At 36.6% G+C, this 24,157-nt stretch overlaps 1 protein-coding gene and 1 long non-coding RNA gene across 5 annotated transcripts in view; one reads left to right on the top strand and one right to left on the bottom strand.

Annotated features, from left to right (window-relative positions):
- Positions 1-481: 481 nt before the first annotated feature.
- Positions 482-24,157, bottom strand: part of Il1rap (interleukin 1 receptor accessory protein) — a 135,129-nt gene continuing 111,453 nt past the window's right edge. The window contains exons 9-12 of one of the 4 annotated variants that reach the window (XR_016537421.1): positions 18,531-18,680; positions 16,960-17,103; positions 5,092-6,046; positions 482-968 (exon numbers count right to left, since the gene is read on the bottom strand). Coding sequence is in view for 3 of the 4 variants with exons in the window: in XM_090343876.1 (XP_090200002.1) it covers positions 5,328-6,046; positions 16,960-17,103; positions 18,531-18,680 (1,013 nt within the window). In the remaining variant the exon portion in view is untranslated. Of the gene's footprint in view, positions 969-4,775; positions 6,047-9,695; positions 14,140-16,959; positions 17,104-18,530; positions 18,681-24,157 lie in introns of those variants that run through there. The other 3 variants (XM_090343889.1, XM_090343876.1, XM_090343901.1) reach the window with 3 other exon arrangements.
- The window catches only part of LOC150069107 (uncharacterized), a 75,158-nt gene continuing 69,735 nt past the window's right edge, over positions 18,735-24,157 (top strand). Inside the window, exon 1 of the long non-coding RNA XR_016537422.1 lies at positions 18,735-18,819. This is a non-coding gene — a long non-coding RNA (uncharacterized LOC150069107). The remainder of the gene's footprint in view (positions 18,820-24,157) is intronic.

The raw sequence follows: 24,157 nt of genomic DNA, 5'->3' as shown, positions 1-24,157 counted from the left end.
TTTGGGGGGGGTTGGGCAAGTCTGGGTTGGTACTGGAGCATCAACTTAAAACACAGTTGCTGCCTTAAGATTTTTGTTCAAGGCTGGTTATACTATTACTTGAGTCAAACCTCCACCTGTAGGATTTTTTTCTGGATAATTGGAGATAAGAGTCTCCTGGACTTTCCTGTCTGGATTGGCTTTGAAACTCAATCCTCAGATCTAAACCTTCTGAGTAGGCAGAATTACAGATGTGAGTAACTTTCAAAATTGTAAGCATGCTTCCTCTTAACCAGAAACTGTAGTATTGTCATACATTCCTTCAATAGCTTTTATTTAGGCAATATTTATGTACAATGTTCTTTCGTTCATCCTTTTAGCTTGACACCTTGACAAATGAAGATGAGGTGTTGGCAGCGAAGTCCTTTACTTCATTACCAAAACAGCTTAAAAGTCTCAATTTGAAGGTCTTTTTAAGCTATATCAGTATCACAGTCCCATGTCATCTGTAGAAGACAATGTTATGAGTTCACCAAGTTCCATTTTTTTTTTCTTCCTAGGGACACAGGAATACTATATTTTCCTCTAACTATACTCCAAGGTTGGAAACAGTTCAGGCAAATAAATTGGGAGAGCAAAGAGTGGGAACTGAAGGTCAAGCGTAGAACAACAGCAGTCCACACATTTCACATGTCAAACTACAAAATATCAAGGCTCTATAGTGGAGAGCAGTATAAGCAAGAACTAAGATGTGGTAGGTGAAGCTATGGGATTACGGGCTGTTTGTTGGTTGCACAAAGCAACCCTGTTCCAGATGTGTATAGGGTATTTCATATACAAAATCCACCCTATCAACCACTCTATCCAACTGTCTCCTTGTTTTGGGACATCTCCAAGGGCTAAATCAGCCTTATGTATTCATTTATTGCCTGCTAACACCTTGTTAAAAGGGTGGTTCGTGGTCCTCCTTGGCTGGAGAAAATCAGAGCCTACAAGAGTAAAAGAGGAATGAGAGATAGTTAAAAGTTAACGGTTCTTAAATATTTTGTGCATTAGAATCATTCCAGAAGTTGATGGTAAGTACAGATTTGCCCCACCTAAGCAACATCTTTTTAGGTTCGCCTTGGATATGGTCAAGTAATACTCTATTCATTTTAATATGAATACAAAATGATACTGATGTGGAAACCTCAAGGAATACACTTTGGAAAGGCTTGGCCAAGACTCTTAAGTATGGCTTTCTCTTCTAGCAATCTGAACAATGCAGAAACTATGGAAAGGATTTGAATGAGTCTTTATAGTTTTCCAAACCTGAATCATCTAACACCTTTTTCCAGCATTACAACTTAGTAAGGCGTACTCCCAGACAATACTCACCATCCTATGAAACAGTCCCTCGGTGAAAGTACCTGTCCCAGGCTCCTTTGGAGAGATTCTCTCTAAGTGATTTTCTTAGGTGCACAAAAGTTTGAAACCATCCCCACAGAAGTGATCAGACCTATGACTATATCCTAAACAATCTCAATTCCTCCCACTGAGAAAAGACATTGTTCTTCCACATTGGCTCAACTTTTTAATATGGAAGCAAAGATGCCACTCCAAGAGTTCTGAACAGTTACAATTGAAGGAGGAACCCACAGAGTGTATCACAGCTGCTGATTGTTTATTTATCAAAGTAAATGGTGGGCATGTTTTAAAATTCAATTAAGAAGGAAATAAATGAGGTACCAGAAGCTCATTTTTTCATTCTAGCTACTCGGGAGGCTCAGATTTGAGAACTGCAGTTGGAAGCCAGCTTGAACACAAAAGTCTAAAACTCTTATCTCCAGTCAACCACCAAAAAAGAAAAAAAAAACAGTAGTGAAACTGTGTGTGAACTGGTAGAATGTTAGTCGTGAATACAAACACTTAAGGGCAGTGCCCATCAGGAACAACACAGATACACAAATTATTCTGAGGAAATTTTACAGCATAATCAAAGAGCCAATAAGATAATGAACTGATTACATCTTTTTTAAACCACAACCTGAAGGAAATAAGTTATATAGAAATTATATAGACTATAATGTAAGGTCAGATAATAATCAGATACTTAATGTAATTTTTAACTAGTTGTTTGGTTATATTAACTATGTTTTACTTTTAATATTTTAGGCCGTGGATGAAATTTTTTCACATAGGTGGCTTTGTAATAAAAATATTTGTACACTAGAGTTTATTCCAGAATTGACACTGGATAAAATGTCAGAAGTCTGAAATACAGAAGTAAATCTATCACTAGTTACTTGCATGGTATTAGGAAAGTTATTTAACCTGGGTAATTTCCATTTTTGTATGACTGAAGGGTATTCTATAAAAGTACAAGAGAAGAGAATAAATTTGTGATATGTCATTGAATGCCCATAATAATTCCTGATAACAGTGGTTAGTAATATTTCCATTTTGGCTGGCAGGAAATTAGGGCTTTGAAAAGCCATAATGAAATAGAAGTATGACTCTCGGTGTTGTAAAATTAATATTCCTATGCAGGAAATATTTTATAAATAAGTATATGTATATTTACCTATATTTGGATCATTTTAATAAGAGATAACCCTGGTTCATGAAAAAAATTTTCTTAAGTTTTTCCTCATTGAAATATATAGCATTGAATACCACATTTAATAGTTGTATAATGGGTAGAGGAATAGGCACATAACTTCCTGTGTAACATATGTGTAACATATTATCTCTCTGACTCCTGTGAAGCTAATTCACTTAACTACAAACTTGTAATACTGTATATTGCCAAAAGAAATAGTTGGGCCTAGTGGTAGAGTGCTTGCCTGGCATACACAAAGACTCAGGTTCAATTCCTCGGCACCACATACATAGAAAAAAGCTGGAGGTGGAAGCTAAGTGGTAGAGCTCTAGCCTTGAGAAAGTCCAAGGACAGTGCTCAAGCCCTGAGCTCAAGCCCAGGACTGGCAAAAAAAAGAAATAGTTACAAAATTTTCCTTTGAGAAATAGATGGCTGTTTGTGGTAAGAGTTTATGTTTAACTTTTATGTCACTGCCATCGCTTTCATTTATTTTTAAATCCCCCCAAAATAATTCATAAATGATAAAAGAAACTTCTTAAATGTTTCCAAACTCATTGTACAATTTTGCATACACTATTAATAAGAAAACTCCTATCCAATTATAGGTAGGAGCCTACGCTCCCTTCATAGGATTTGAAGCCACATACATTACTTATTCTTAACATTGTTGGAAAGAAACTGCTATCTGTCTGACAACTTAAGGGCCTTGAACATGACTAAGGATGGATTGCTTTCTTCGAATAGAGGAAAATATGGCACAAGACCTTGAGTATTTCCTGAGTCATTTTCTGCTGGATATTCAGTTGGGATGACCTGCCATTTCTGATTTACAAGTCCTATGGTAAACTCATGGCTATTCTTGAAGATTTGAATTCTCTTAGTTTCAGAGAAGAGACCACTTATGTTGCTGTTTCAATGAGAAAGAAACTTCTAATTCACTGTATACTAGATAATTTGCTCTCCTATTCATTCTCTGTTGACAGGAAGCAGGCTGATGCACAGGGACAAAAAAGCTCCCTACTGAGCAGGGCTAATCTACTAGAGGTGCTGGTCTCTTGTACTTCATTTGTTAATGTTCTAGAACAAGAGGTTTTTGTCCAATTAATATGCTTATAGAGGAGCCCACAGACAGAACCTTACAGAGTTGGTAAATGATATACTGGTTTTTAGCTTTTTTTTTTTTTCCCTGTGCTGGAGGGTTTATGTTAGAGTAGTTACTTTCTATTGAAGACTCAGGTATCTTCAGTCTAGGGAGAGAAAGAGCATAATTACCCTCTTATGTCTTTTGAGCCAGTTATGTTCTTCAGTGCTGACATTGTCACTGTCACTGTCACTTGGATACATGTTTTTATTTTTCTGAATACTTTAGGATTGAAATTACAAACTAGCCATCCTCTCAATGGACATGCCTCACAAGTAGATTTTGTCTAACTCATTGTTTTTGTTTTATTTTATAAATTTAAGCCAGCCCATCATTAAAAGTATGCATAAATCTACCTTTATATTTTCTCTTAGGAAAAAAAATAGAAGGTAAGTCTGGCAATGCAAGGGCTAAGTAAGTGTCAACAATTAAATGAAGCTGAAGGAAGACTCACATGAGTTCTTCTGTATGGAGAAAGGCCCAATAGTCTTCCTGAAGTCCCTTGGCTTGAAATTCAAAATGCCATGAGCCTGTTACCATTATATGGGGATTTTCACTGCACAGAAGTACCTTTTGGTACGTGAGTCCGATCTGTGCTAGCACTAGATGAAAGACATGTGTATTATGTGTGCATTTGGCCTCCACTTTTTTTTCTTACCTTCTAATCTTTTGGGGCCCTCCACGTAAATATCCCTTCACATGACTCTGGTGGGAAGAACAAACTCTTGAACCAAATCCCATCCCAACTTCTTATAGTACCGGAGTCTTTTAGTGTCAGTTCCAAGAGTGAGATTTTTATGCGAAGTCTCTTTCACTTAAAATACTTCATGATCTATCAGCCTTTCTCCATGATTCCCTCAATACAAATTAGGAAAAAACTAGGGGGAATCTTTTATCTAACTGGGTCCTAAGACAAATCTCAATCTCCTGAAGTGGGATACCCTTTAGATATGGACCGGAAAGCCATGTGGGGGGAAAAGGAGAAAGGAGGGAGTTAAAAATTTGTTAGAACAAGTGAAATGACATAAAAATATAACTTTATTGATGCTAACAATTTTATGAAGTATAGAGCACACTAGGTTTACAGTGAGACAGAGACCACCATGTAACCCTGGGTGGGGTTGTTTGGTTATTTGATTAGAAAATGTGCTGTAGGTTCCCTGTTCAAGTTTCTCCTACAGCTTCTTCTACCAGAATGAGCTGTTGTCCACAGAGCTCCCTTGGCAATATTTATATACCCTGTACATGTCTTACCCCAAGTTGATTGGCTGACTCACGTCATTTGGTCAAGCAATAAATGAATGCAGAGGAAGCATTGTTAAAGTCTTAGCTCTCTTTAAATCACTGGGTAAGACAGAAATCTCATGCTAAGTGACTTTCACATACTGACCTTCTAGGACCCAAGAAGAGGGTTCTCTTCTGAGGCTATTAGAGGCAAAAACTCTGGATTCGGTTTCTTCAGGTGTTTTGTCTCCTAGAAATAAATAGTTTTTAAAAAAAATCAATAAAGGGGACACAAAACTGGTAGTCCATTAGATGCCTTAAAAAAAGTCAGATATTCCCAAATGTTCATGACTTAAAAGAGGTTTGGTAGAGACAGCAGTCACCCCCCACCACACTCAGTAATTACAGGATATAAAAGTCATTGTTATTGGATAAATCTGTGAAATGGTGAAGAGCAAGAGCTGAGATCTGGGAAACCGGGGCTTCCAATCTGGTGCCATTTTGTATCCATTGAGTTCCTGACTCTTGGGGAACAGGCTTACAGAGATGTGTCTCCCACTGGGGCTGGGTGTGAATCTCTGCCCGGTTCTTGCTTCTAAGGTGACTTTCTCCTTCACAGTAGGTGACACAGCAGCGACAGGCTGCAGAGGGCTTTCCTCGGTGCTTGGACATTGTGCTTGAAGCTGGAGGGGGCCCTGGAGGCCTCTCTGAGCTCTGGAATTCTGGTGGCTCTTTCAAACGACTTCTTCTCCTCTGAACTTGATCGAGACTGATGTCAGATTGAGAGGAGCAGCTCTCATTCCAGCCAGAACTGGCACTAAGGCTTCTTAAGGGGAGAGCCAGCCTCAAAGCCTTCCAGAATTTGGAGCCAGAATGTTTGGACTTTTCTCCCTTCCAGCTGACAAAAGACACAGACTCCTTCAGCTGCAGAATGCTTGGGTGTGGCTTTTCAAGGGGACGGTACTCCACCACAATGAGTTTGGTGGCGATGGAATTCTGACACATGACCCCCAGTTTAAATTCCAGCATGCTGATGCTTTTTTCTGTCACATAGTCTGGGCTGAGGACCACAATCATCCTTCGGCTTCTCTGAATGAAATCAAAAACTGCTTCCACTGTATCTACAGGAAAATGGAAACACAGCATAGTAACTTGTGAAAACGCCCAGAGGTTTCATGACATTCATGCTCATCATCATGCCAGGAGCAGGTAATGAGCAAAATCTTAAGATTGCAGGGTCTGAGTGCTAAATGAGGCACTCAGTCGTGAAACTCAAGAATCTTGTTTACATTCCTCTTACTAAGATCTGTAGAGGATTGAGGACCTTCAAGGGTGAGGAAAGATTTGTTTAATTTCTGTTTCACCATCCTTCGTGACTACTAAAAACGAAAAGGACTGGAAATCAAATTAACAAGCTAAAAGCATTGAAATTGAGCTATTTTGTGAATTTCTTATTTGTGATTTCTTATTCAGAGAGCTTTGTTTCTACCAGTTTCATCTGGTGTTCTTAGATAAGATGACACCTTCAAATGTTTGAAACACTTAGGAACTATTGTGGTATTACTGTATTTTCTCCTTGTGTTTAGATTAAATGAGTTTTTTTCCTGTTCTACCTATAATTCCAAGTCTCCACTCAATTTTATCATCTTCTTGTGACTAATATTCAGGTTATGTGGGTTTTCCTGTGGATAATATTCAGTTTGCACATGTCTTCTAATAGTGGTTTTGAAAGCAATGAACAATGCTTCTGACATGATCTAATCAATACAAATTACTACCTTTTAAGACGTTGATTTAAAATTCTCTCTCTGCATCTTTGTTTGTATATTAAGAATGGGCTTAGTCTTAGGGCAAAGGATGCTAATTATTAATGTACATAGTTTTAATGTAGGCTTGAACATGATCCAAAGGAAAAAAAAATTATAGTAATTATTAACCAGTGATTTTTGAAATCCAGTCTTTAACTTAAGGTGAGATTCAGCAATTTAGGCAATGTGATAATCTGGAAGAAAGGAGTTCTAAATATATCATAACCATTGACAACTTGGAAAACACATGTAGGATAAAGACTGAGATTTAACATGTATTTTCGAGAGACTTTTCAGCCTTTGGAAAGAAAGTGAAAGTCTGCAGTGAATTAGACCATTATGAATGTGACAAGGAGAAAGGGAACTATGATTTGTTCTTCCAGATGAATTGTTTCAACAGATAGATTTAATAAGAATTTGAATGAGAATTGAAAAATAAAATTTTGTAAAGTCCACAAGGGTGTGTGTGTGTGTGTATGTGTGTGTGTGTGTGTGTGTGTGTGTGTGTGTGCGCGCGCGCACGCGTGCATAGTATTAACCTCAAAATGGTTACTTTACAGTTTAAGAACATGTATGTTCTTCTGAGTGTAGGTACAATAGTTGAATCAAGCCTGGAGAAATGAAAAACTAGATTCTTCTCAGAAAGTTCATGATATATACCAGGGCTTTACACACAATACTTACAAGAAAGTGGCATCCTTATGGAATTAAAATTGTCTTCCATATTGTCAAAATTCCATATTTGATGATGGCAGTTTTCTTTGCTGTGTGTGTGTGTGCCTATACTGAAACTTGAACTCGGGGCCTGGGTGCTGTTCGTTTGTTTGTTGGTTTTGTTTTGTCTTTTTCATTAAAGGCTGGCACTTTACATGTGAAACTGCAGCTTCACTTATGGCATTTATTTATTTAGTGAGGGCATTTGATTGGAGATGAGAATTAAGCTTCTAAGTAGCTAAAATTATAGGCAGGAGATACTGGCACCCAGCTGAGCAGTTATCACTTTTAATGTTAAAAATAATATGGAGGAAATATACATTAGTTTGTTTATTCTCTTTGTCTTAAAAGTGACAAAATAGTAATGGGATTAATTCTCTTCTGTGGCAATACATTGGTTTGGAAGACATAGCTCTCTTAGAATTCTACCATAGTGAAGATCTGTCTGTGAAAGTCATAATTCCTTCCCCGATTCATTTAGACAAAAAAATATAGAACTAGAAACTTGTTTGTGTTCACTAGGATCTTGCTAGAGGAAAGACTAACAAGTCTTTGTCTCTATTTCCCCCCTTCAATGAAAAACTTGATACGTACTACAAAGGGAGCCTGTCATCTTAGTAACTTTGAATCTGAACCCATTTTCCTATAAAATACAATGATAAGAACAAACTTTTGGTACCTGGTATATTGTATCTTTATTTGAAACAGGGAAGGAAAAGGGAACAACAAAATGGTGAGATGAAGAACAAAGGATGAATCAATGTAACCGTGATACTCAGAAGACAATATGTTGAAAATGAACTTGACAACATGGGGGGAACAGGGTAAAGTGGGAGAAAACCTTGGGAGGGTATAACTGCATTCCAGATGAAATGTACTCACTATCTCACATAGGTAACTGTAACCCCTCTCTGTACATCACCATGACAACAAAGTTATATTAAATAGAAAAGCTTGTAGTTCTGCAAAATATATTAGAAAAATATATTCAAATGTCTAATGTTTGATTACATTATTTTTGTTCAATGTCTAGTAGATGCAACAGTAAAATAACTTATGAACTTATTGAATATGTATCGATTTCTTATGGTAACATTAAAATATTTAAAATATAGATTTATGAGGTAGTAGGGCTTAAATTTATTTGTATTTAGTTTAAAATAAATGCTGGCAAAAAGTAATACTAAGTAATCTGCTGACAGTGAATCTTCTGCATAGTTACCACTATGTTCTAGGGTCATGCTCCATCTTTTTAGGTGTGAGAGCACCTTACAAACATCATTTTTTTTTTTTACCAAATATACACAAGCCTGTACATAAAACTTAATGTGAGTTCATTAAGTCCCTGCTGTATACCTTCTTCAATATGGGGTCTCAACATCTCCAAAGGTAGCAGATTTCATTTTGTTCACCTTAACTTTAGGGATGTTTTCTAATAGAGCATAACTTCATTCCTTTTAAGGTTGATCCATTGATCCTAACTCATAGACTTAGTTCCCAAAGGAAAATGACTTAGTAGGAAAATTGTCATTGAGATTTCTAATTAAAACCCTGTTATAAGGACTTGATAGTCCTTGACCAGATGACTAGAAAAGGCACTTTAGTTGATGAAGATTTAGCATTACAAAACAAGTGAAATTCAAACTATATTTTCAGTGATTTCATTAACATTTGTTCCTACAATCCATCTTTTTCTCTGCTGTCCATCTATACATGCAAGACATTAATTTCTTATCTCATAGCAGAAAGAGCTGCCTTTGATTTGCTCTAAGACCTACAATAAAAGTGATTCCTGTAGCTATCCACATACCAAGTGTAACAAAGGGAATAGGAATGCAATTGTGTTTTCATTTTCAAGGTACAATTCTCTCTTCACTGGTCCTCTTTTCTCTCTCTGCATCTCTGTCTTTTTGTATATATCCACAGACATATATGCATATCTACAACTACACTCATCTTAGTATAATGTACAATCCATTTAACTTAAGTAACTCTTTTTTTTCTTTTTTTCTTTCTTTCTCAGTCATAAGACTTGAACTCTGGGCATGGGTGCTGTTCCTGAGCTCTTCAGCTCAAGGCTATTGCTCTATTAGTTGAGCCACAGCACCACTTTCAGTTTTCTGGTGGTTAATTGGAGATAAGATTCTCAGAGTTTTGTGCCTGGACTGGCTCTGAACTATGATCCTCAGATCTTGGCCTCCTGAGTAGCTAGTATTACAGGCATGAGTCATAGGTACCAGGTTTATAATTCTTTTTTTTTTTTGACAGTCCTGGGCTTGAGCTCAGGGCCTGAGCTCTGTCCTTGGACTCTCTCAAGGCTAGAGCTCTACCACTTGAGCCTCAGCATCACTTCTGGCTTTTTTCTATGTATGTGGTACCGTGGAATCGAAACCGGGTCTTCCTGCATGCTAGGCAAGCACTTTAACCACTAAGCCAAACTCCAGTCCCAGGTTTATAATTCTTTTACTCACATGTAAAATAAATATTCTGGTATGAAGTTTCCATTTTTTTAACAGAATCTTTCCACCAAGACATTTTTATTTCATCTTTTTATAAGAGCAATCACTAATCTTTTGCCTTCTTATTTCTTATACCCAACATGAAACAAAAACATGATACACATGTATAAAATAAAATTCAAAGCTGAAAATAAATGGTTTATTTAAAAATATGTAAATTTACAAATCAAATGAAAAAATGAACAGTACAAATTTTCATGAATAAAATTAAAGATAATCTTAAAATATTAAAATGAATGTAAAATAAATGGATAATTAACAGTTACATTTGTGCCACCCATTACAATGGAGTGCTTTTTAAATTAGAATACTAGGGAATAATCTAAGTTACAGTTCAAATGAAAGGTAGATAAAGTTTATGCAATTGTGTAGTTAGACTATATAGCATATTTTTGTGAACCTGGGCACAGAAGTTCCTTACATTATGGATCTAAAACCACTAAGCTTTTTGTCTTTAATAGGAGACCCGATATATTCTTGCCTTTTAAATTAAGTATAAATGCCCTCATCTCCCACACAGATTCAGCACTGAGAATTTTCTGCACCATAAAAAAAGTCTTGAGCAGTTACCCAATCATTTAGAAACAAGGACATACTAAACCCACTAGAACAATGATGTTCATTGCAGCACTATTTACCATAGCAAAAATATGGAACCAACCCAGATACCCCTCAGTAGATGATTGGATCAACAAGATGTGGTATTTATACACAATGGAAATCTATGCTGCCATCAGAAAGAATGACATCGCCTCAATTGTGAGGAAATGGAAAGACTTGGAAAAAATCATATTAAGTGAAGTAAGCCAGACCCAAAGGAACATAGGCTCAGTGGTTTCCCTCATTTGTCATAATCAGTATAAACCTTGGACTCTCCTAGTAGAGGTTTACAATAGGGCAAAATTTAGATACATAAGGACATGTAGGATGAGGCTAAATGAAAGGACCTCCAGGATATGGAAACAAGAGCCACATAATGTGTGATTGTTGTTCTTAATATACTATGTTATATCTCATCTCTTTTGTTGTCCCTTGGTTATCTCACATTGTTACAGTATCTTACTTTGTTATCTGGTATAGTGTATATATGTTTATTTTTTTTATTTGAAATAGGATAGGGAAGGGGGAAACAAAATGAGGGAAGGGATGGAGAGAGGGAAATGGGGACAAAACATGAGAAGGGGTATCAATGTTTGTGAAGTAATGTACCTCTATCTGGCGAATATAATGTAACTTTTCTATTAATTATAATAAAAAGTCTTGAGCCTAAGATATCTTAAGTATGACATAAATTACTTATATTTGATGTTTTATATAATTGCATTTGGAAAAAATGTAGTATCAAATAGAAATAGAAACAGAAAAACAATCAAGGAAGTTCTTGGGGACATCCAACAGCATTTGGGTGGAAATAATACCTAAACATGTGCAGAATGGAACATAGCAAGAGAACAGCCCTGTGGTGAGGAGATTATGCCTTGCTATGTAAAGCTAAGGGGAGAATTAATATTCACACCTTATCTGGACCCAGGCTTTCCTAGGTCTTGTAAGTAGATGTTTAGTAGTAAGCAGCATTAATAAGGATTTTCTACACCATAGTTTTATAATCAAGAATTCACAAGTAAACATTTTTCTTTCAATATAATATAATCGATAACTATTACAGAAATGATTTATTACTCTAATCCTGAAGAAAGACACAAATATAGGAGATAATTTTAGAATTACTTATTAATACTCATATTACAGGGATAAGAGCTTCCTAAAATGATAAATTAGAGTGTTTTCTATATAAAACTCAGGCTAATTTATATGTATAGTTATTTCCATTTATTACTCATCAATCCACCTAGCTGAGCAAGGTGTGTGCTGAAAGTAGAGTAGGATATCAATCAATTACCATGTGAATGGGTGGTGTTTAGCTGTGATTCTGGACCCTCCATGCACAACAGGCTTTACTGAAGCCTAGATTGACTGTACAGGTAGTAAGCTATCTCTATTAAGTGAGAAAAAGAACCAATAACAACCAATCACCATGAATTCACAAATAACACCAATGAAATTAAAATGTCAACACAAAAGCATTACAGACTATATATAATATAAAACTTGGAAACAAATTCTTTTGTTTCTAATATTGTTCAAATAGCATTTAAAGGCATGTATGTATGTGTATCATTTCATTATTCCCCCCTCCTCTTTCCACACCTACAGGTAATCCATGTGATATGGATATAAACTGGATATAAATATCTACATATACAGGTTTTATTTTTTCTATATGTAACATAGATATTCATCACTCTGTAAAAGCTACACTTAGTTTTCTTATTTCCAAACCAGAACAACAGTTATATCTTACTTAAAACCAAGTGGGATTAATAGTAGCCATTTAGATTAACCTATTTGAAGCAGGGTATTATCTGTATTATTGAACAAATTACAAAAAGTACAATCCTTTGAGAACATGAATGGTCACACAGCAACTGCAATCACAGCAACTGGTAAGTCTCTTCTCCATGTGGTACAATGAAGAGACACTGACAAGTCTAGAGAAATCACTTTCCCACATTTCACATTAGCAAGATTGGTATTAAAAGACAGATGGCCAAATATATGTGTGCTCTTCTTACACATCAAAAATTCCCTAAAAGGCAGGAACTGGTGACTCACTTCTGTAATCCTAACTACTCAGGAGGCTGAGATCTGAGTACCATGGTTCAAAGAGCCTGGAGTTTTATCACCAATTAACAAATTAAAAGCTGGAAGTTTTCTGAGCAGTTGATCACTAGCCTTGAATAACAACAACAAAGAAAGCTAAAAACATTGCCCAAGTATTGTGATCAAGCTTTAGTACTGAGAAAGAATAAAACAAGACAAAACAAAACAATACAAAACAAAACAAGACAAATAGGCCTAAAAACATTTTGCTATTCTCTCTCTCTCCATTCATATCAGTACAAATTTTCTTTCAGTAAAAAAATGTTTGGCATCATCTGTGTACTCAGTTTTTTGTTTTGTTTTTGTTTTTTCAAACTCAATACGAGTGATCAATACAAATGATCAATACAAGGCTCTTTTCCTAGTATCGATGGAGTGAATAAAATATGGAACAGATGGATGATAAATGTGGATCAATCTATAAAGAGAACCAGGAATTTACAATAGTAAAACAAAAGTGATGATATTTTTTTCAAGTTTACAAATACAGTATCAGTTACCTGAGATGAAAACAAGTGGGGCACAGTAAGAAAAAAATCCCAGACTGCTTTCAGATCAATTTTAAGAAACAGCTGTATTTAGACTACATTGTGCCATCCCGGTTGGATGTCTGTCTGTTTTGCTGTGACGATGTACTGAGTTCATTAGCCCCAGCTAAAGTAAGTTTAGGCCATAAATATCTTTCAAATGGATGACAAAAAAGGAAATAAAAATAATGCCCCTGTCAACAAGCAATGTATCTCAAAGGGGTGTTAAATCTGTAGGGCAAAGATGCACCATGATGTTAGGGTTTCCCAAAGGGATGGAAAGAGACGGGATCAGAGATGGAGGATGAAGAAGAATATCACATCAGTTATGCCATTGCCTGAAAAGACCATAGCGACATCAGACTGGTGACAGACTTTTGACTGGTGTTGCCCCAGATGCTTAACAGCTGACCACAAAGTCACCTTGAACTTGTCCCTAATAAGAAGGCTTAGACAGAACTTCATTCTGCCAACCAAACCCTACATTGGGAGTGAAGAAGTGGGACCTTTGTTTCTCAAGAGCAGTCAGCTCTTTTAGGTTCCGCAGGGTTTCCCTTTCATACATTTTTCAAGGAAGAATAGGAGAGCCCCTGCTTGTCACTGCTAGACCATCTGGAGCTTTTCTTCACTGGCATGGCCACCTGAAGCTGCTTCCAGAACCTGCCCTGGGGATACTTGGATTTTTCCCCTTTCCACTTAATGACCGTGAGCACCGTCTTAGCCCTCTTCAGCTCTTTCACCTTCGTGTCCTTCACAGCTTTGTACTGCACTAAAATCACGTTGATGTTGCCCCGAGAGGCCATATTTTCTAGGCCAGCCTTGAGCTCCAGGAGGGCTTGGGTTCCCTGGAGCACGTAGTTGGGACTTAGAACAACCAGGAGGCGTCTGCTTTTCTGAATGAAGCTCAAGGTCTCATCTGTGACAACTGGGAAAGAAAATACCATGGGAATTAGTGTGGGCCAAGAAGCATGGGGCATGAGGAGCAGATGTAGGGAACAGGGGAGAACTGAGGCCAGGACACTTTTTACCAGCAATGCTTACAATAACGTTATCTTGGATTGCAATCGCACTCTTCACTAAATGTCACTCTCCTCAGGGAAAATGGAACTATGTACACATATTCCATTCCATTAAAAAAAATGCCCAGTAAGTATGAAGTCAAAAATTTGGCAAAATCCTGGGACCTTGCTCTTCCAAAGCATTATTTGAGCCACAAGGAATTAGACCAGGTGAAGAGAAGTCAGATTCTTCAAACACTGTTGAGGTCCAGAAATCGGCTCTTGAACTTTCTCCTCTCCCATACCCCCAACAATATTCACATATAAAGTCCTAATATGAAACACATTCAAAATATATACATTATAGATTCAAAATTGCAAAATAATAAAAATAAATGAAGAAATTTCAGTTTTGAAAGCCCTTCTGATTTTCAACTAACATTACTAGATTGTTGGAATAGGACTTTCAGAAAGATTAGCCAATCACAATGGCATTTGGGCTAACAACACCTTCTAAATTCAGCTTTAATTTCTCTCTGCTGTGGAGACCAAACTGGTTCCAGGACCCTTCTCTTTAAACTCTTATCATTCATGAAGAACCATGCCTTCCAGAAGCTGATAGCTTATAAGCCTACTTTCACTGAATAGCAAATGTTTTCTCCAAGTTAAAAAGGAAAAGGAAGAAGGAGGAGGGAGGAGAGAAGAAGACAGAAGTAGCTGAAGAAGGTGAAGAAAAAGGAGAAGAAGGAAAACAAGGAGAAGAAAAGGAGGAGGAGGAAACTCAGGAGGAGGAGGAGAATCCGCAGCAGCAAGTCACAGCACAGGACATGGAAATGCAGTATAATTTAATTCTTCTCTCCAAGGCTCTAATTAATTCCTGTCAGTAAGTTTTTGGTACTAATTTATCTCTTCACAGATGCTGGCTGAAGACTGGGTAATTTTTTACCTGGGATATTTGGCCAGGTAATGCACTGCCACTGTGGAAATCTTTATCATGTCTGGTCATACTCTGCTAAACCAGTCATTTTGATTCTTAATGTTCACAGGTGTAGAAGTAAGCTGGGAAGAGTTGTAATTAAAGTCTAGCATATGCAGCCTGGTAGAGAATGCAGGAATTCATCCACTCGAAGCAATTTCACTGGAGCTGACCATGTACAAACATGAAAAGAGACCCAGAGGCAAGGCTGTCAGGCAGACTGAAAATGCAGTGGGTAAGGAGAATCACCCAAAAGGATGCAACGGCCTACCATCATAAGTAAGTTGCAAGAAGAGTGATATCAAATTAAAATTCTTCAAGGAACTAACATTTACTGGAGGATATTACTCAAATATATACTATATATCATTGTATAACTCTTCACAAAGTAGACATATTTATTGCATAGTTATATGAATGAATACTGTACGGATGAATATATGATTGAGGGGATTAAGTACTGAAATGAGGTAAAATTTATCTCTTACACATAGAATTAAGCAAGCCTTTCTTGGCAAAATTATTTCTCATTCTTTTCTGACATTGAGTCCTCAAAATTGCAAAAAAAAAATCTTCTTGACACTGGCAGTTTTGAGTTTGGGAGTGATATATGGGGGAGATAAGATAACCAATTGAAAGTAAGAATAAAATTTGAAGAATATTCTCTTTCAAGTTTTGTAAAATATTTTAAACCCAGCATTAAGCAAATGATGACTATATAGAGGCTTGTCAAGGAAGAAAATCAGTGTGTCATGCTTAAAATTAGAAGTGGGACACAGATTTAAAACATTTGTAAGCAAATGTTTCTTATGTGTTTATGTGAGTAATTACTCAAATGATCCATTCTTTTTTGCACTATGTTTACACATGAAGAGAACAGACGTACCTTGATTTTAAATTATTTAGCCACTGTCACTTTTCCTTTTAATCCTACCAGAATATGCTGTCTTTGTGAAAAAAAATATATACTAAATCTCAAATATGAACATTGATAGAAAAGAGAAAGCAGGTCCAACAGAAGGTGAAATTTGAGTAGTATTAGTTTGCTAAAAAATAAATACAAGGAAAAGGAAATGAGCAAGGCCAAAGAGAAATATTCTGTTATTAGTGAATAGCACCATGGAAAAGTCTAGGCAATCTCTTCTGCAAATCAGTTTAGGTAAAACCGAGTAAACTTCAGACTTTGCATGAAATGTTTTTTTTTTTTTTTAATGTTTCATTGGTTGATCATGTTGTTTGAACTCTGGGCCTGGGCCCTATCCCTGTGCTTTTCAGCTTAAGGCTAGTGCTCTATGACTGAGCCACAGTACTATCTCCATAGTCTTTCTAAGAAAATATTCTGGAAAACCAGTGTAGACCTTCTAAAATTATTTTTAACATATTTTTATTGTAATTAATAGAAGGGTTACATTATATTCACCAGATAGAAGGTGCATTACTTCACATACATTGATATCCTTTCTCATGTCTCCACCCAACCATCTAAAGTTCTAAACGCAAATAAATAAGACTTCTAAAACTGCAGCACTTAAATAGAGAAAATTGTGCACCACTTCTAGCTGATATGGATTTCTTAAAATTCCAAAGGAAATAAGTAAAGTGCCATAAACTGAGTTTGACTAGCATTTCTAAAAGGAGTCTCTATCAATCAATCAAAGAATTGTTCTTTAAATACCCAGATCTGCCAATATAGAACGGCATGCATGATTCAAAGATAAGGATCCTTTTGCTCTTCACAGTAGCATCATTTGAACCCATGTGAAATACCTACTTCCCCCAGGCAGGCTGTCCCGATCAAAGATACACAGCTTGTAACCAAATTCATTCTCCAAAACTCCTCGGAGGGTCAGCAACACAAATTCCTCTTCTTCAGCATTCCTTGCATAGGATACATAAATATCATATTCCTTCCCATCTAGCAAAAGGAACATAGATTCAATAAAAGTTAGGTCAGTTTCTCAAACTATTCATTTTTTCTTCCCCTTATGTCTAACTGGAGCATTTTTTTTTACATGAATGATGGGACAGATCCCAAGGTGATTTTTATTTGTGACATTATCAAATGACTACCAGAATTTAAAGTTTTTTTTTTTTTATTGTTGTGGTTGTTGTTGTTTTCCCAGTCCTGGGCTTGCGCGTAGGGCCTGAGCACTGTCCTTGAACTTTCTCAGGCATCATTTCCAGCTTTTTCTGTGTATGTGGTACTGAGGAATTGAACCTGGTCTTCATGCATGCTAAGCAATCACTCTAAAACTAGGCCAAACTCCTAGCCCCAGAATTTAAATTTTACCTAACATGTTCTGTTTTTATTTTATTTAATTTATTTTTTCCTCACTGTGTTGAATCTATAGTAGACAAAAGATGAAACTTTGGTTCACTCAGTTGTGAATTAACAGAGAAATGATTTAAATAGTAGGTGCTGGCAGTTAACGATACTCAGAAAATTTCTACTTCTTGTCCTGACATATCATTCATTAATATACTAAAGTTATAAATTGAGCTAGATTTATGAAACTATCTGAATTATACATGAAAAGAATTATAATTACATCTACTTAGATTCAGTAGTTGTTGGGTGTTTCTGTCTAACTATAAAAGTGACAAGTGATTAAAAATGCGAATTAAGGCAAAGGTTAAAGAAACAGAATCTGTTTGGGGTGAGCATGAGAATTTGCATAGTTTCAAGGCTGCATTCCAATTGCAAGGCTCTTTTTTTTTTTCTTAGATCTGTGTTTCTTGAACTTGAATGTGCTCACAAATCTCTTGGGAATATGGTTGTTGATTATGATTTGAGAAGGTCTAGGTCCAATATTTCTCTTCTCATCAGCTTCAGGGCTAGGTTGCTGCTATTTCATTGGTCATTCCTCAAGCAAAATGTAAATCCATACTTTCCAAGAGTGCTGCCATGAATCATGCATTGCTATTGACCATTGGAAACAAAGCATGTCCAAACTGAGATGTAAAATGTAATTTATTTTGAATTTTAAGTCATTTGGTACCCAAATGTCTAAAATATATCACTACTTTAAAAAAAATCAACTACATGCTGAGATATAAACATGGACAAACTAAGTGAGATCACTTTATCTTTGTTTTAACATGGTCATTAAAAACTTTTCAGTTTCATTCGTGGTCTATACAATACTTTCCATTAATAGTAGACTCTTTATATAGCTAAATCACATATTCTAAGTTGGGAGAACAAAACAGATTGGAAAAATAATTTCATAATAAGAGGTAAAGTAAAAGGTGATTTGATTAAATTTTCCTCATTAGTCCAGATTTCAAAAAAAGTGAGTGTCAATAACAGGAAGGGATTTGAAGTAAACTTCCATTACTTACCTAGAATGGTTTCATCTGTTCCAAAATGAGCCCGGTAAAACAGGACCATTTCCAGCCAGTAAACATGGTAAACAACAATGAGAACTACCACGAGCAGGACAGTGGCCCCAAATCCACATGCCAGTTCCACTGTGTATCTTGGAGGCACCACTGGAGTGAAAAACAAACCAGGCAAACACAGGAACACAGAATTAGTTGCTACACAATGGGCACAATGACTATCACCCTGCAAACAGCTAGAGGACCCCAGCAGCCAAACCTTGTATCTGGCTTTCATATGTGAACAGAGGTAACGTGACACTATTTTTTAATACTTCATTTTGGTTTATTTGTTTGCCAATTTCAGCTCTTGATATATTAACTTTTCAGTGATTTAGAGAAGCTTCTAATACACAATTTACACTAGGACGACCTTGACATTGGGGAGGATTGAGAATGTTATCTAATTCCACTCGATATATATGTACATATCGTTGAACACTTTTAAGAATATTTTATTTTGGGCTGGGAGTGGAGCCTAGTGGTAAGCATGCTTGGCTAGCATGCATGAAGCCCTGGGTTAAATTCCTTGGTAGGAAATATTAAGAAAAAGGTGGGAACTGACTCAAGTGGCAGAATGCTAGCCTTGAGCAAAAAGTGTCCAAGGGCAGTGCCAAGGCCCTGAGTGCAAGCCTCAGGACTGAAGAAAAAAAATATATATAGACATTTTTTTTGTAAATTTTACTTTCTGAGACAGACTTTTTCTATGCAATTCAGGCTAAATCAATTTTGCATTCTTCTTGCCTCAATTTTCTGAGTGCTGGGATTATGGCCATGCACTACTGTAACAAGCTCAAACATAGTTTTGAAAATTATCATTCCATTTTACAACGAGCTCTCTCTTGGGATAGAATTCCAAGAGTCTTTGCCTGTCCATGATATTGGGATGGTTTTCCTTACTGGATTTGACATAAGTAAAAATCTTAATGACTTTCTACTAGATTTAGTTTTCATTTCATCTTCTTTTCCAGTGACAATCTGGGAGAAATTTCTTTTCTTTATTTGCAAATAGGCTTCAATTAAACAATTTTCCATTGTGTACAGAGAGCATCCATCACGTTCTGGAAGTTCATTATGACAGAATAGCCCATGGATTCTAAAAATTGCTTTGCTGTAACTCGATAGAGGCTGATTCCCATAATTCTACATATTTTTATGTTATAGATATCTTTCAGAGGGTTATGAAGCTATTACAAACAAACAGTGAGATATGTGTCAATTATTTAATAATTAGATATTAACTCAGTGACTCTGTAAACAATGCCTATTATTATTATTATTACTATTTTTGCCAGTCCTGGGCTTGAGCTCAGGGCCTGAGCACTGTCCTTGGACTTTCTCAAGGCTAAAGCTCTACCACTTAAGCCTCAGCACCACTTCCGGCTTTTTTTCTATATGTGGTACCGAGGATTCGAACCCGGGTCTTCATGCATGCTAGGCAAGCACTTTAACCACTAGGCCAAACTCCTGGCCCAACAATGCCTATTATTACAAGCAGTCTTCCCGCCACCTTCCTCTCATTGTCCTTTGATCCAAAACCTCAAGGAAACTCAAAATCTTGCCTTTGCTCATGTTATGAATTCTAGCAGGAAGATTCTTTCTTATTCAATTTTCAACTTGTAGTACATGTGTCATTATTTTGTGCATGCTTTGGTAGAATAAAAGTATTGGTGTCATCTACGACTTGCCTGTAGAAATACCCACTTTTCACTTGTTTATGATTTTATCACAGTATTTTTCTTATACTGTAACTAGTCTACAAATCGACTTCTCAACTCATTCTTAGTGTCTAGCAAACTGAATTTATAATCTTCTAGAAGAAAAACACCTCTTTTTCCATTATACTCCTACACCTAGTATATTGATAAATATTTCCAAATATAATACTGTTTAGTGCTAGTGCCAGTATATGTCAGTCTTCCAGTATTCCAGTCTATGTCAGCAATTACTAAATGAGCTTGGGATAACAGGTTAAGAGTTAAGAAAGGAGCAGAACATTGAGGCTCTACAGCAGGAGTGGCTTAATTTAGCTATTAGTTGATTTGATAATTGCTGTATTGATAACTCCTATTTGGCATGGTAGTGAAGACAGAAAGGGTTTGTGTACTCTTGGGGTGAAAAATCTAATGCAATAAGTAACAATCAGGCAGCTAATTTTAAATAGTGATCAATGCATTTTTTAAAAAGGGTATTGTGATCAGGGTAACGGTGTGGAGCAAGAGCTTCTTGGCCATCTGAAAACTTTTGCTATTAAAAGTGTTTGCTGAGAAAAGACATGGAAGACTCTCCTGCACAAGTGGAAGGGATAATGAGGGTATCCAACTTCCAAGTCATCCATTGTGTAATAACAACATTAAATTCAGTTATTGATCTTATGTAAGTGTGTGGGGGGAGTACCTTTAAAAACAGTTGTTTGTCTTAAGGAACAAACAGAAAATATCCTGCAGCTGAGCTTAAGTTCTTTCATTAAAGACCAATCAGAGATTTCTCCAAATCTAGGTTTTATTCCTCCCTCAGTCATCGTCTGGGATTTGGCAATGTGAAAGTGCTTTCCATATACCCTGGCTGCTGGTTTCATGAAGTGTGGTTATTTAAAATAAGAAAATGTCGGTCGGGAGTTTGGCCTAGTGGTAGAGTGCTTGCCTGGCATGCACGAAGACCCGGGTTCGATTCCTATGTACCACATACTTAGAAAAAGCCAGAAGTGGTGCTGAGGTTCAAGTGGTAGAGTTCTAGCCTTGAGAAAAATCCAAGGACAGTCTTCAGGCCCTGAGCTTAAGCCCAAGACTGGCAAAAAAAATAAGAAAATGCCATCATCAAACACCAGAAGCTATGTCTGTAATTACTGAGAATTTACTAAGATCAGTTCAGTTAGCCACTGTGTATTTCAGACTTCCCATTACATGTTAAGTGAACAACAAATTGCTATTTTCATTATTTTCTCAGTTATTTGGTCTTTGTGAATGGGCATGTAGTAATGGAAGAGGGGGAGGGAAGGTCATTGGCTGTACTTGCCTGAAATGAACACTTTCTAAATGTCAACACAGATCTTGCTTTGTGACCAAGAGAGGAAATACCCTCCTAATTTTCTCTCTGCCACATTTGTTTTACTATTGGCTATTTTATCTCTAATGGGGATTTTAAAATTGTGTGTTGGGTCACACAGTTATATGTATCATGTTTGCTGATTGTAATTTGCAGAGCTTTCTTGTTATCAAAGAGTCCAGAATGCTACTTATCTAATTAGACCTTTAAAATAAATAATCCACCAACTAGTCACATGTCCTATCTGCTCTCCAAAACCCTTGCAGAACACAGCATTGGCTTCCAGGAAAGGAAGCCTTCTGTCCAGTTTGCTGTCTGCCCCTCTGCAACCTCCGGCACTTTGATGCAGTGATTTTACTCTGATGCAATCTCCTTCAAAAAACATCTCTAATTAGAGAGTGGTGATGTAATTTGACCAAACTAGACTCCTGAACTCCTCTCATTGATTCATTTATAGTCTAACCTAGTAGAAAGCCATTTGAGTGTTGCTATTCCCTAAGCAGAATTCCTTCTTTTTACAGTTCTGTAGTGAAAATTTGGCAGCAAATCCCAAATTTCCATCTGATCATGCTTGACTAAAAGACTGTAACATCTTAGCTCTAAGTCTTCTACACTTGTTTTGTGTTCTAGATTGACAATTACGTTTGTCCTTGGAAATCTAATCTACTCATCCTTAGTATTATAATTGGAACCTTCCTTCCATGAAATGCCAGCTACTTGTGCTTTCAAATGTATAGAATTGATGTTACCCTTGCTAAGTTGCCTGGGCTTCTGGATAAAATTTGAAACTGTGGTAATAATCATTTCCCAGAATTGCAGAGAATGATCTATTTGAATGATGGTAAGCAAGTGACTTGTGACTGAGCTGACTTGAAGCGTGACTGTTTTAGCTACTGTAATATGTTAAAATGTCTGCATTTTGGATTTCATCTCTTTTCCTTAGGTGAATAATTGATACTGGACTCAAACCTTCCTTCCATAATATATAATGGTCTAATTATAGTTAAGAAAGTATTGTCTGTGAGAAAATAAAATACAGAATGGATGCAGCTAATGATCACTGGCTTACTGCACAAAGATACATATTTGGGTTGTAGCACAAAAGTGGCATCACCTCAAACAGACAATGGTTGCACTGAGTTTAAAAGGGAGAAATTAGATTACAATAAAAATATATGAAAAAAGAGAAATTAGAGATTTACAGGATGATTGTGATGGAATGAATTTATAGACTAGTGTATCACAGCGAAAAAGTTTCATAAAAATTCTGTAAAGCTGGGCACGGTGGCTCATGCTTGTAATCCTAGCTACTTAAGAGGCTGAGATCTGAGGATCATGGTTCAAAGCCAGCCTTGGCACGAAAAGACCTGAGACTCTTACCTCCAATTAACGTCTAGAAAAATGGGAAGTGGCTTGGCTCAAGGGTAGGGTGTTAGCCTTCAGCTGAAGAGATCAGGGACAGTGCCCAGGCCCAGGGGTAGGATGCTAACCTTCAGCTGAAGAGCTGAGGGACAGTGCTCAGGCAGAGTTCAAACCCCATGACCCACAAAAAAAACCCTCTGTAAAAACCTGAACTAAAGAAGTCAGTATGGGGAACTGGGAATATGGCTTAGTGGTGGAATGCTTACCTAGCATGCTCAGTACCACATACACAAAAAAAGCCAGAAGTGGCACTGTGGCTCAAGTGGTAGAGCACAAGCCTTGAGCACAGAGAGGCTCAGGAACAGGTCCTGAGTTCAAACTCCATAACTGTCAACATAAAATGGAAGAAAGAAAACAAAGAAACAAGCATCTAGGACCTGAATAATTCTAAGAGCACACATGGAGGACAACTGAGTTCAGATCACTCAGACTCAAAAACCTTGTTTTTAAATATAACTAGAGATGTCAGACAAACTGTTCTGGAGAAGAAGATGCAATCTAGTTGTATAGAAAAGGTATTTTAATTTATATTTATTTAAATTAATTAGTATTTTAACTGAAGGAAAAGAGGCAATACTTTCCACTAAAATTACATATTCAGTGAAAATAAAACAAAAATGCTAAACTAACAAGTCATACTAAAAGCACTGGAAATTTATACAAAAGAAAATTAACTTCAATTCCTATTCCATTTAGTCATTAAAAAATAATATTTAAAAGTAGGTCACATATGTAAGCAAATTACAACTTACCTAAAATACAGAAAATGATACTCGGTAAAGAAGAAAAAAATGATAAATATAATTCACCAAATGTAGGAATATCTGTTCATTAAAGAAACCATAAAAGATACATGTGACCCAGAGGGAAGATGTATTTATAAAGCAAGTATCTGCCACAGAACTAATAAAGAAAGGGATAAAAAAATCTGTAATTCAAAAAATAAAACCCATAAACCACTCAGTTATAAAATAATACGCAAAACTCTTGGTCACAAGTGCTACTCAGGAGGATGAGATATGAGGACCTTGCTTTGAAACCAGCTAGGGCAGGAAAGCTCTTAAGACTCTTCTCCAATCAACCAGCTAAAGAAACTGGAAGTGCCCTGGGACCAGTGACTC

Source organism: Megascapheus bottae, chromosome 1 (genome assembly GCF_031878675.1).
Source record: "Megascapheus bottae isolate mThoBot1 chromosome 1, mThoBot2.hap1, whole genome shotgun sequence".
NCBI classification, from domain to species: domain Eukaryota; kingdom Metazoa; phylum Chordata; class Mammalia; order Rodentia; family Geomyidae; genus Megascapheus; species Megascapheus bottae.
The sequence above is the reverse complement of the archived record's forward strand: the minus strand, read 5'-3'. Positions and strand labels throughout refer to the sequence as shown.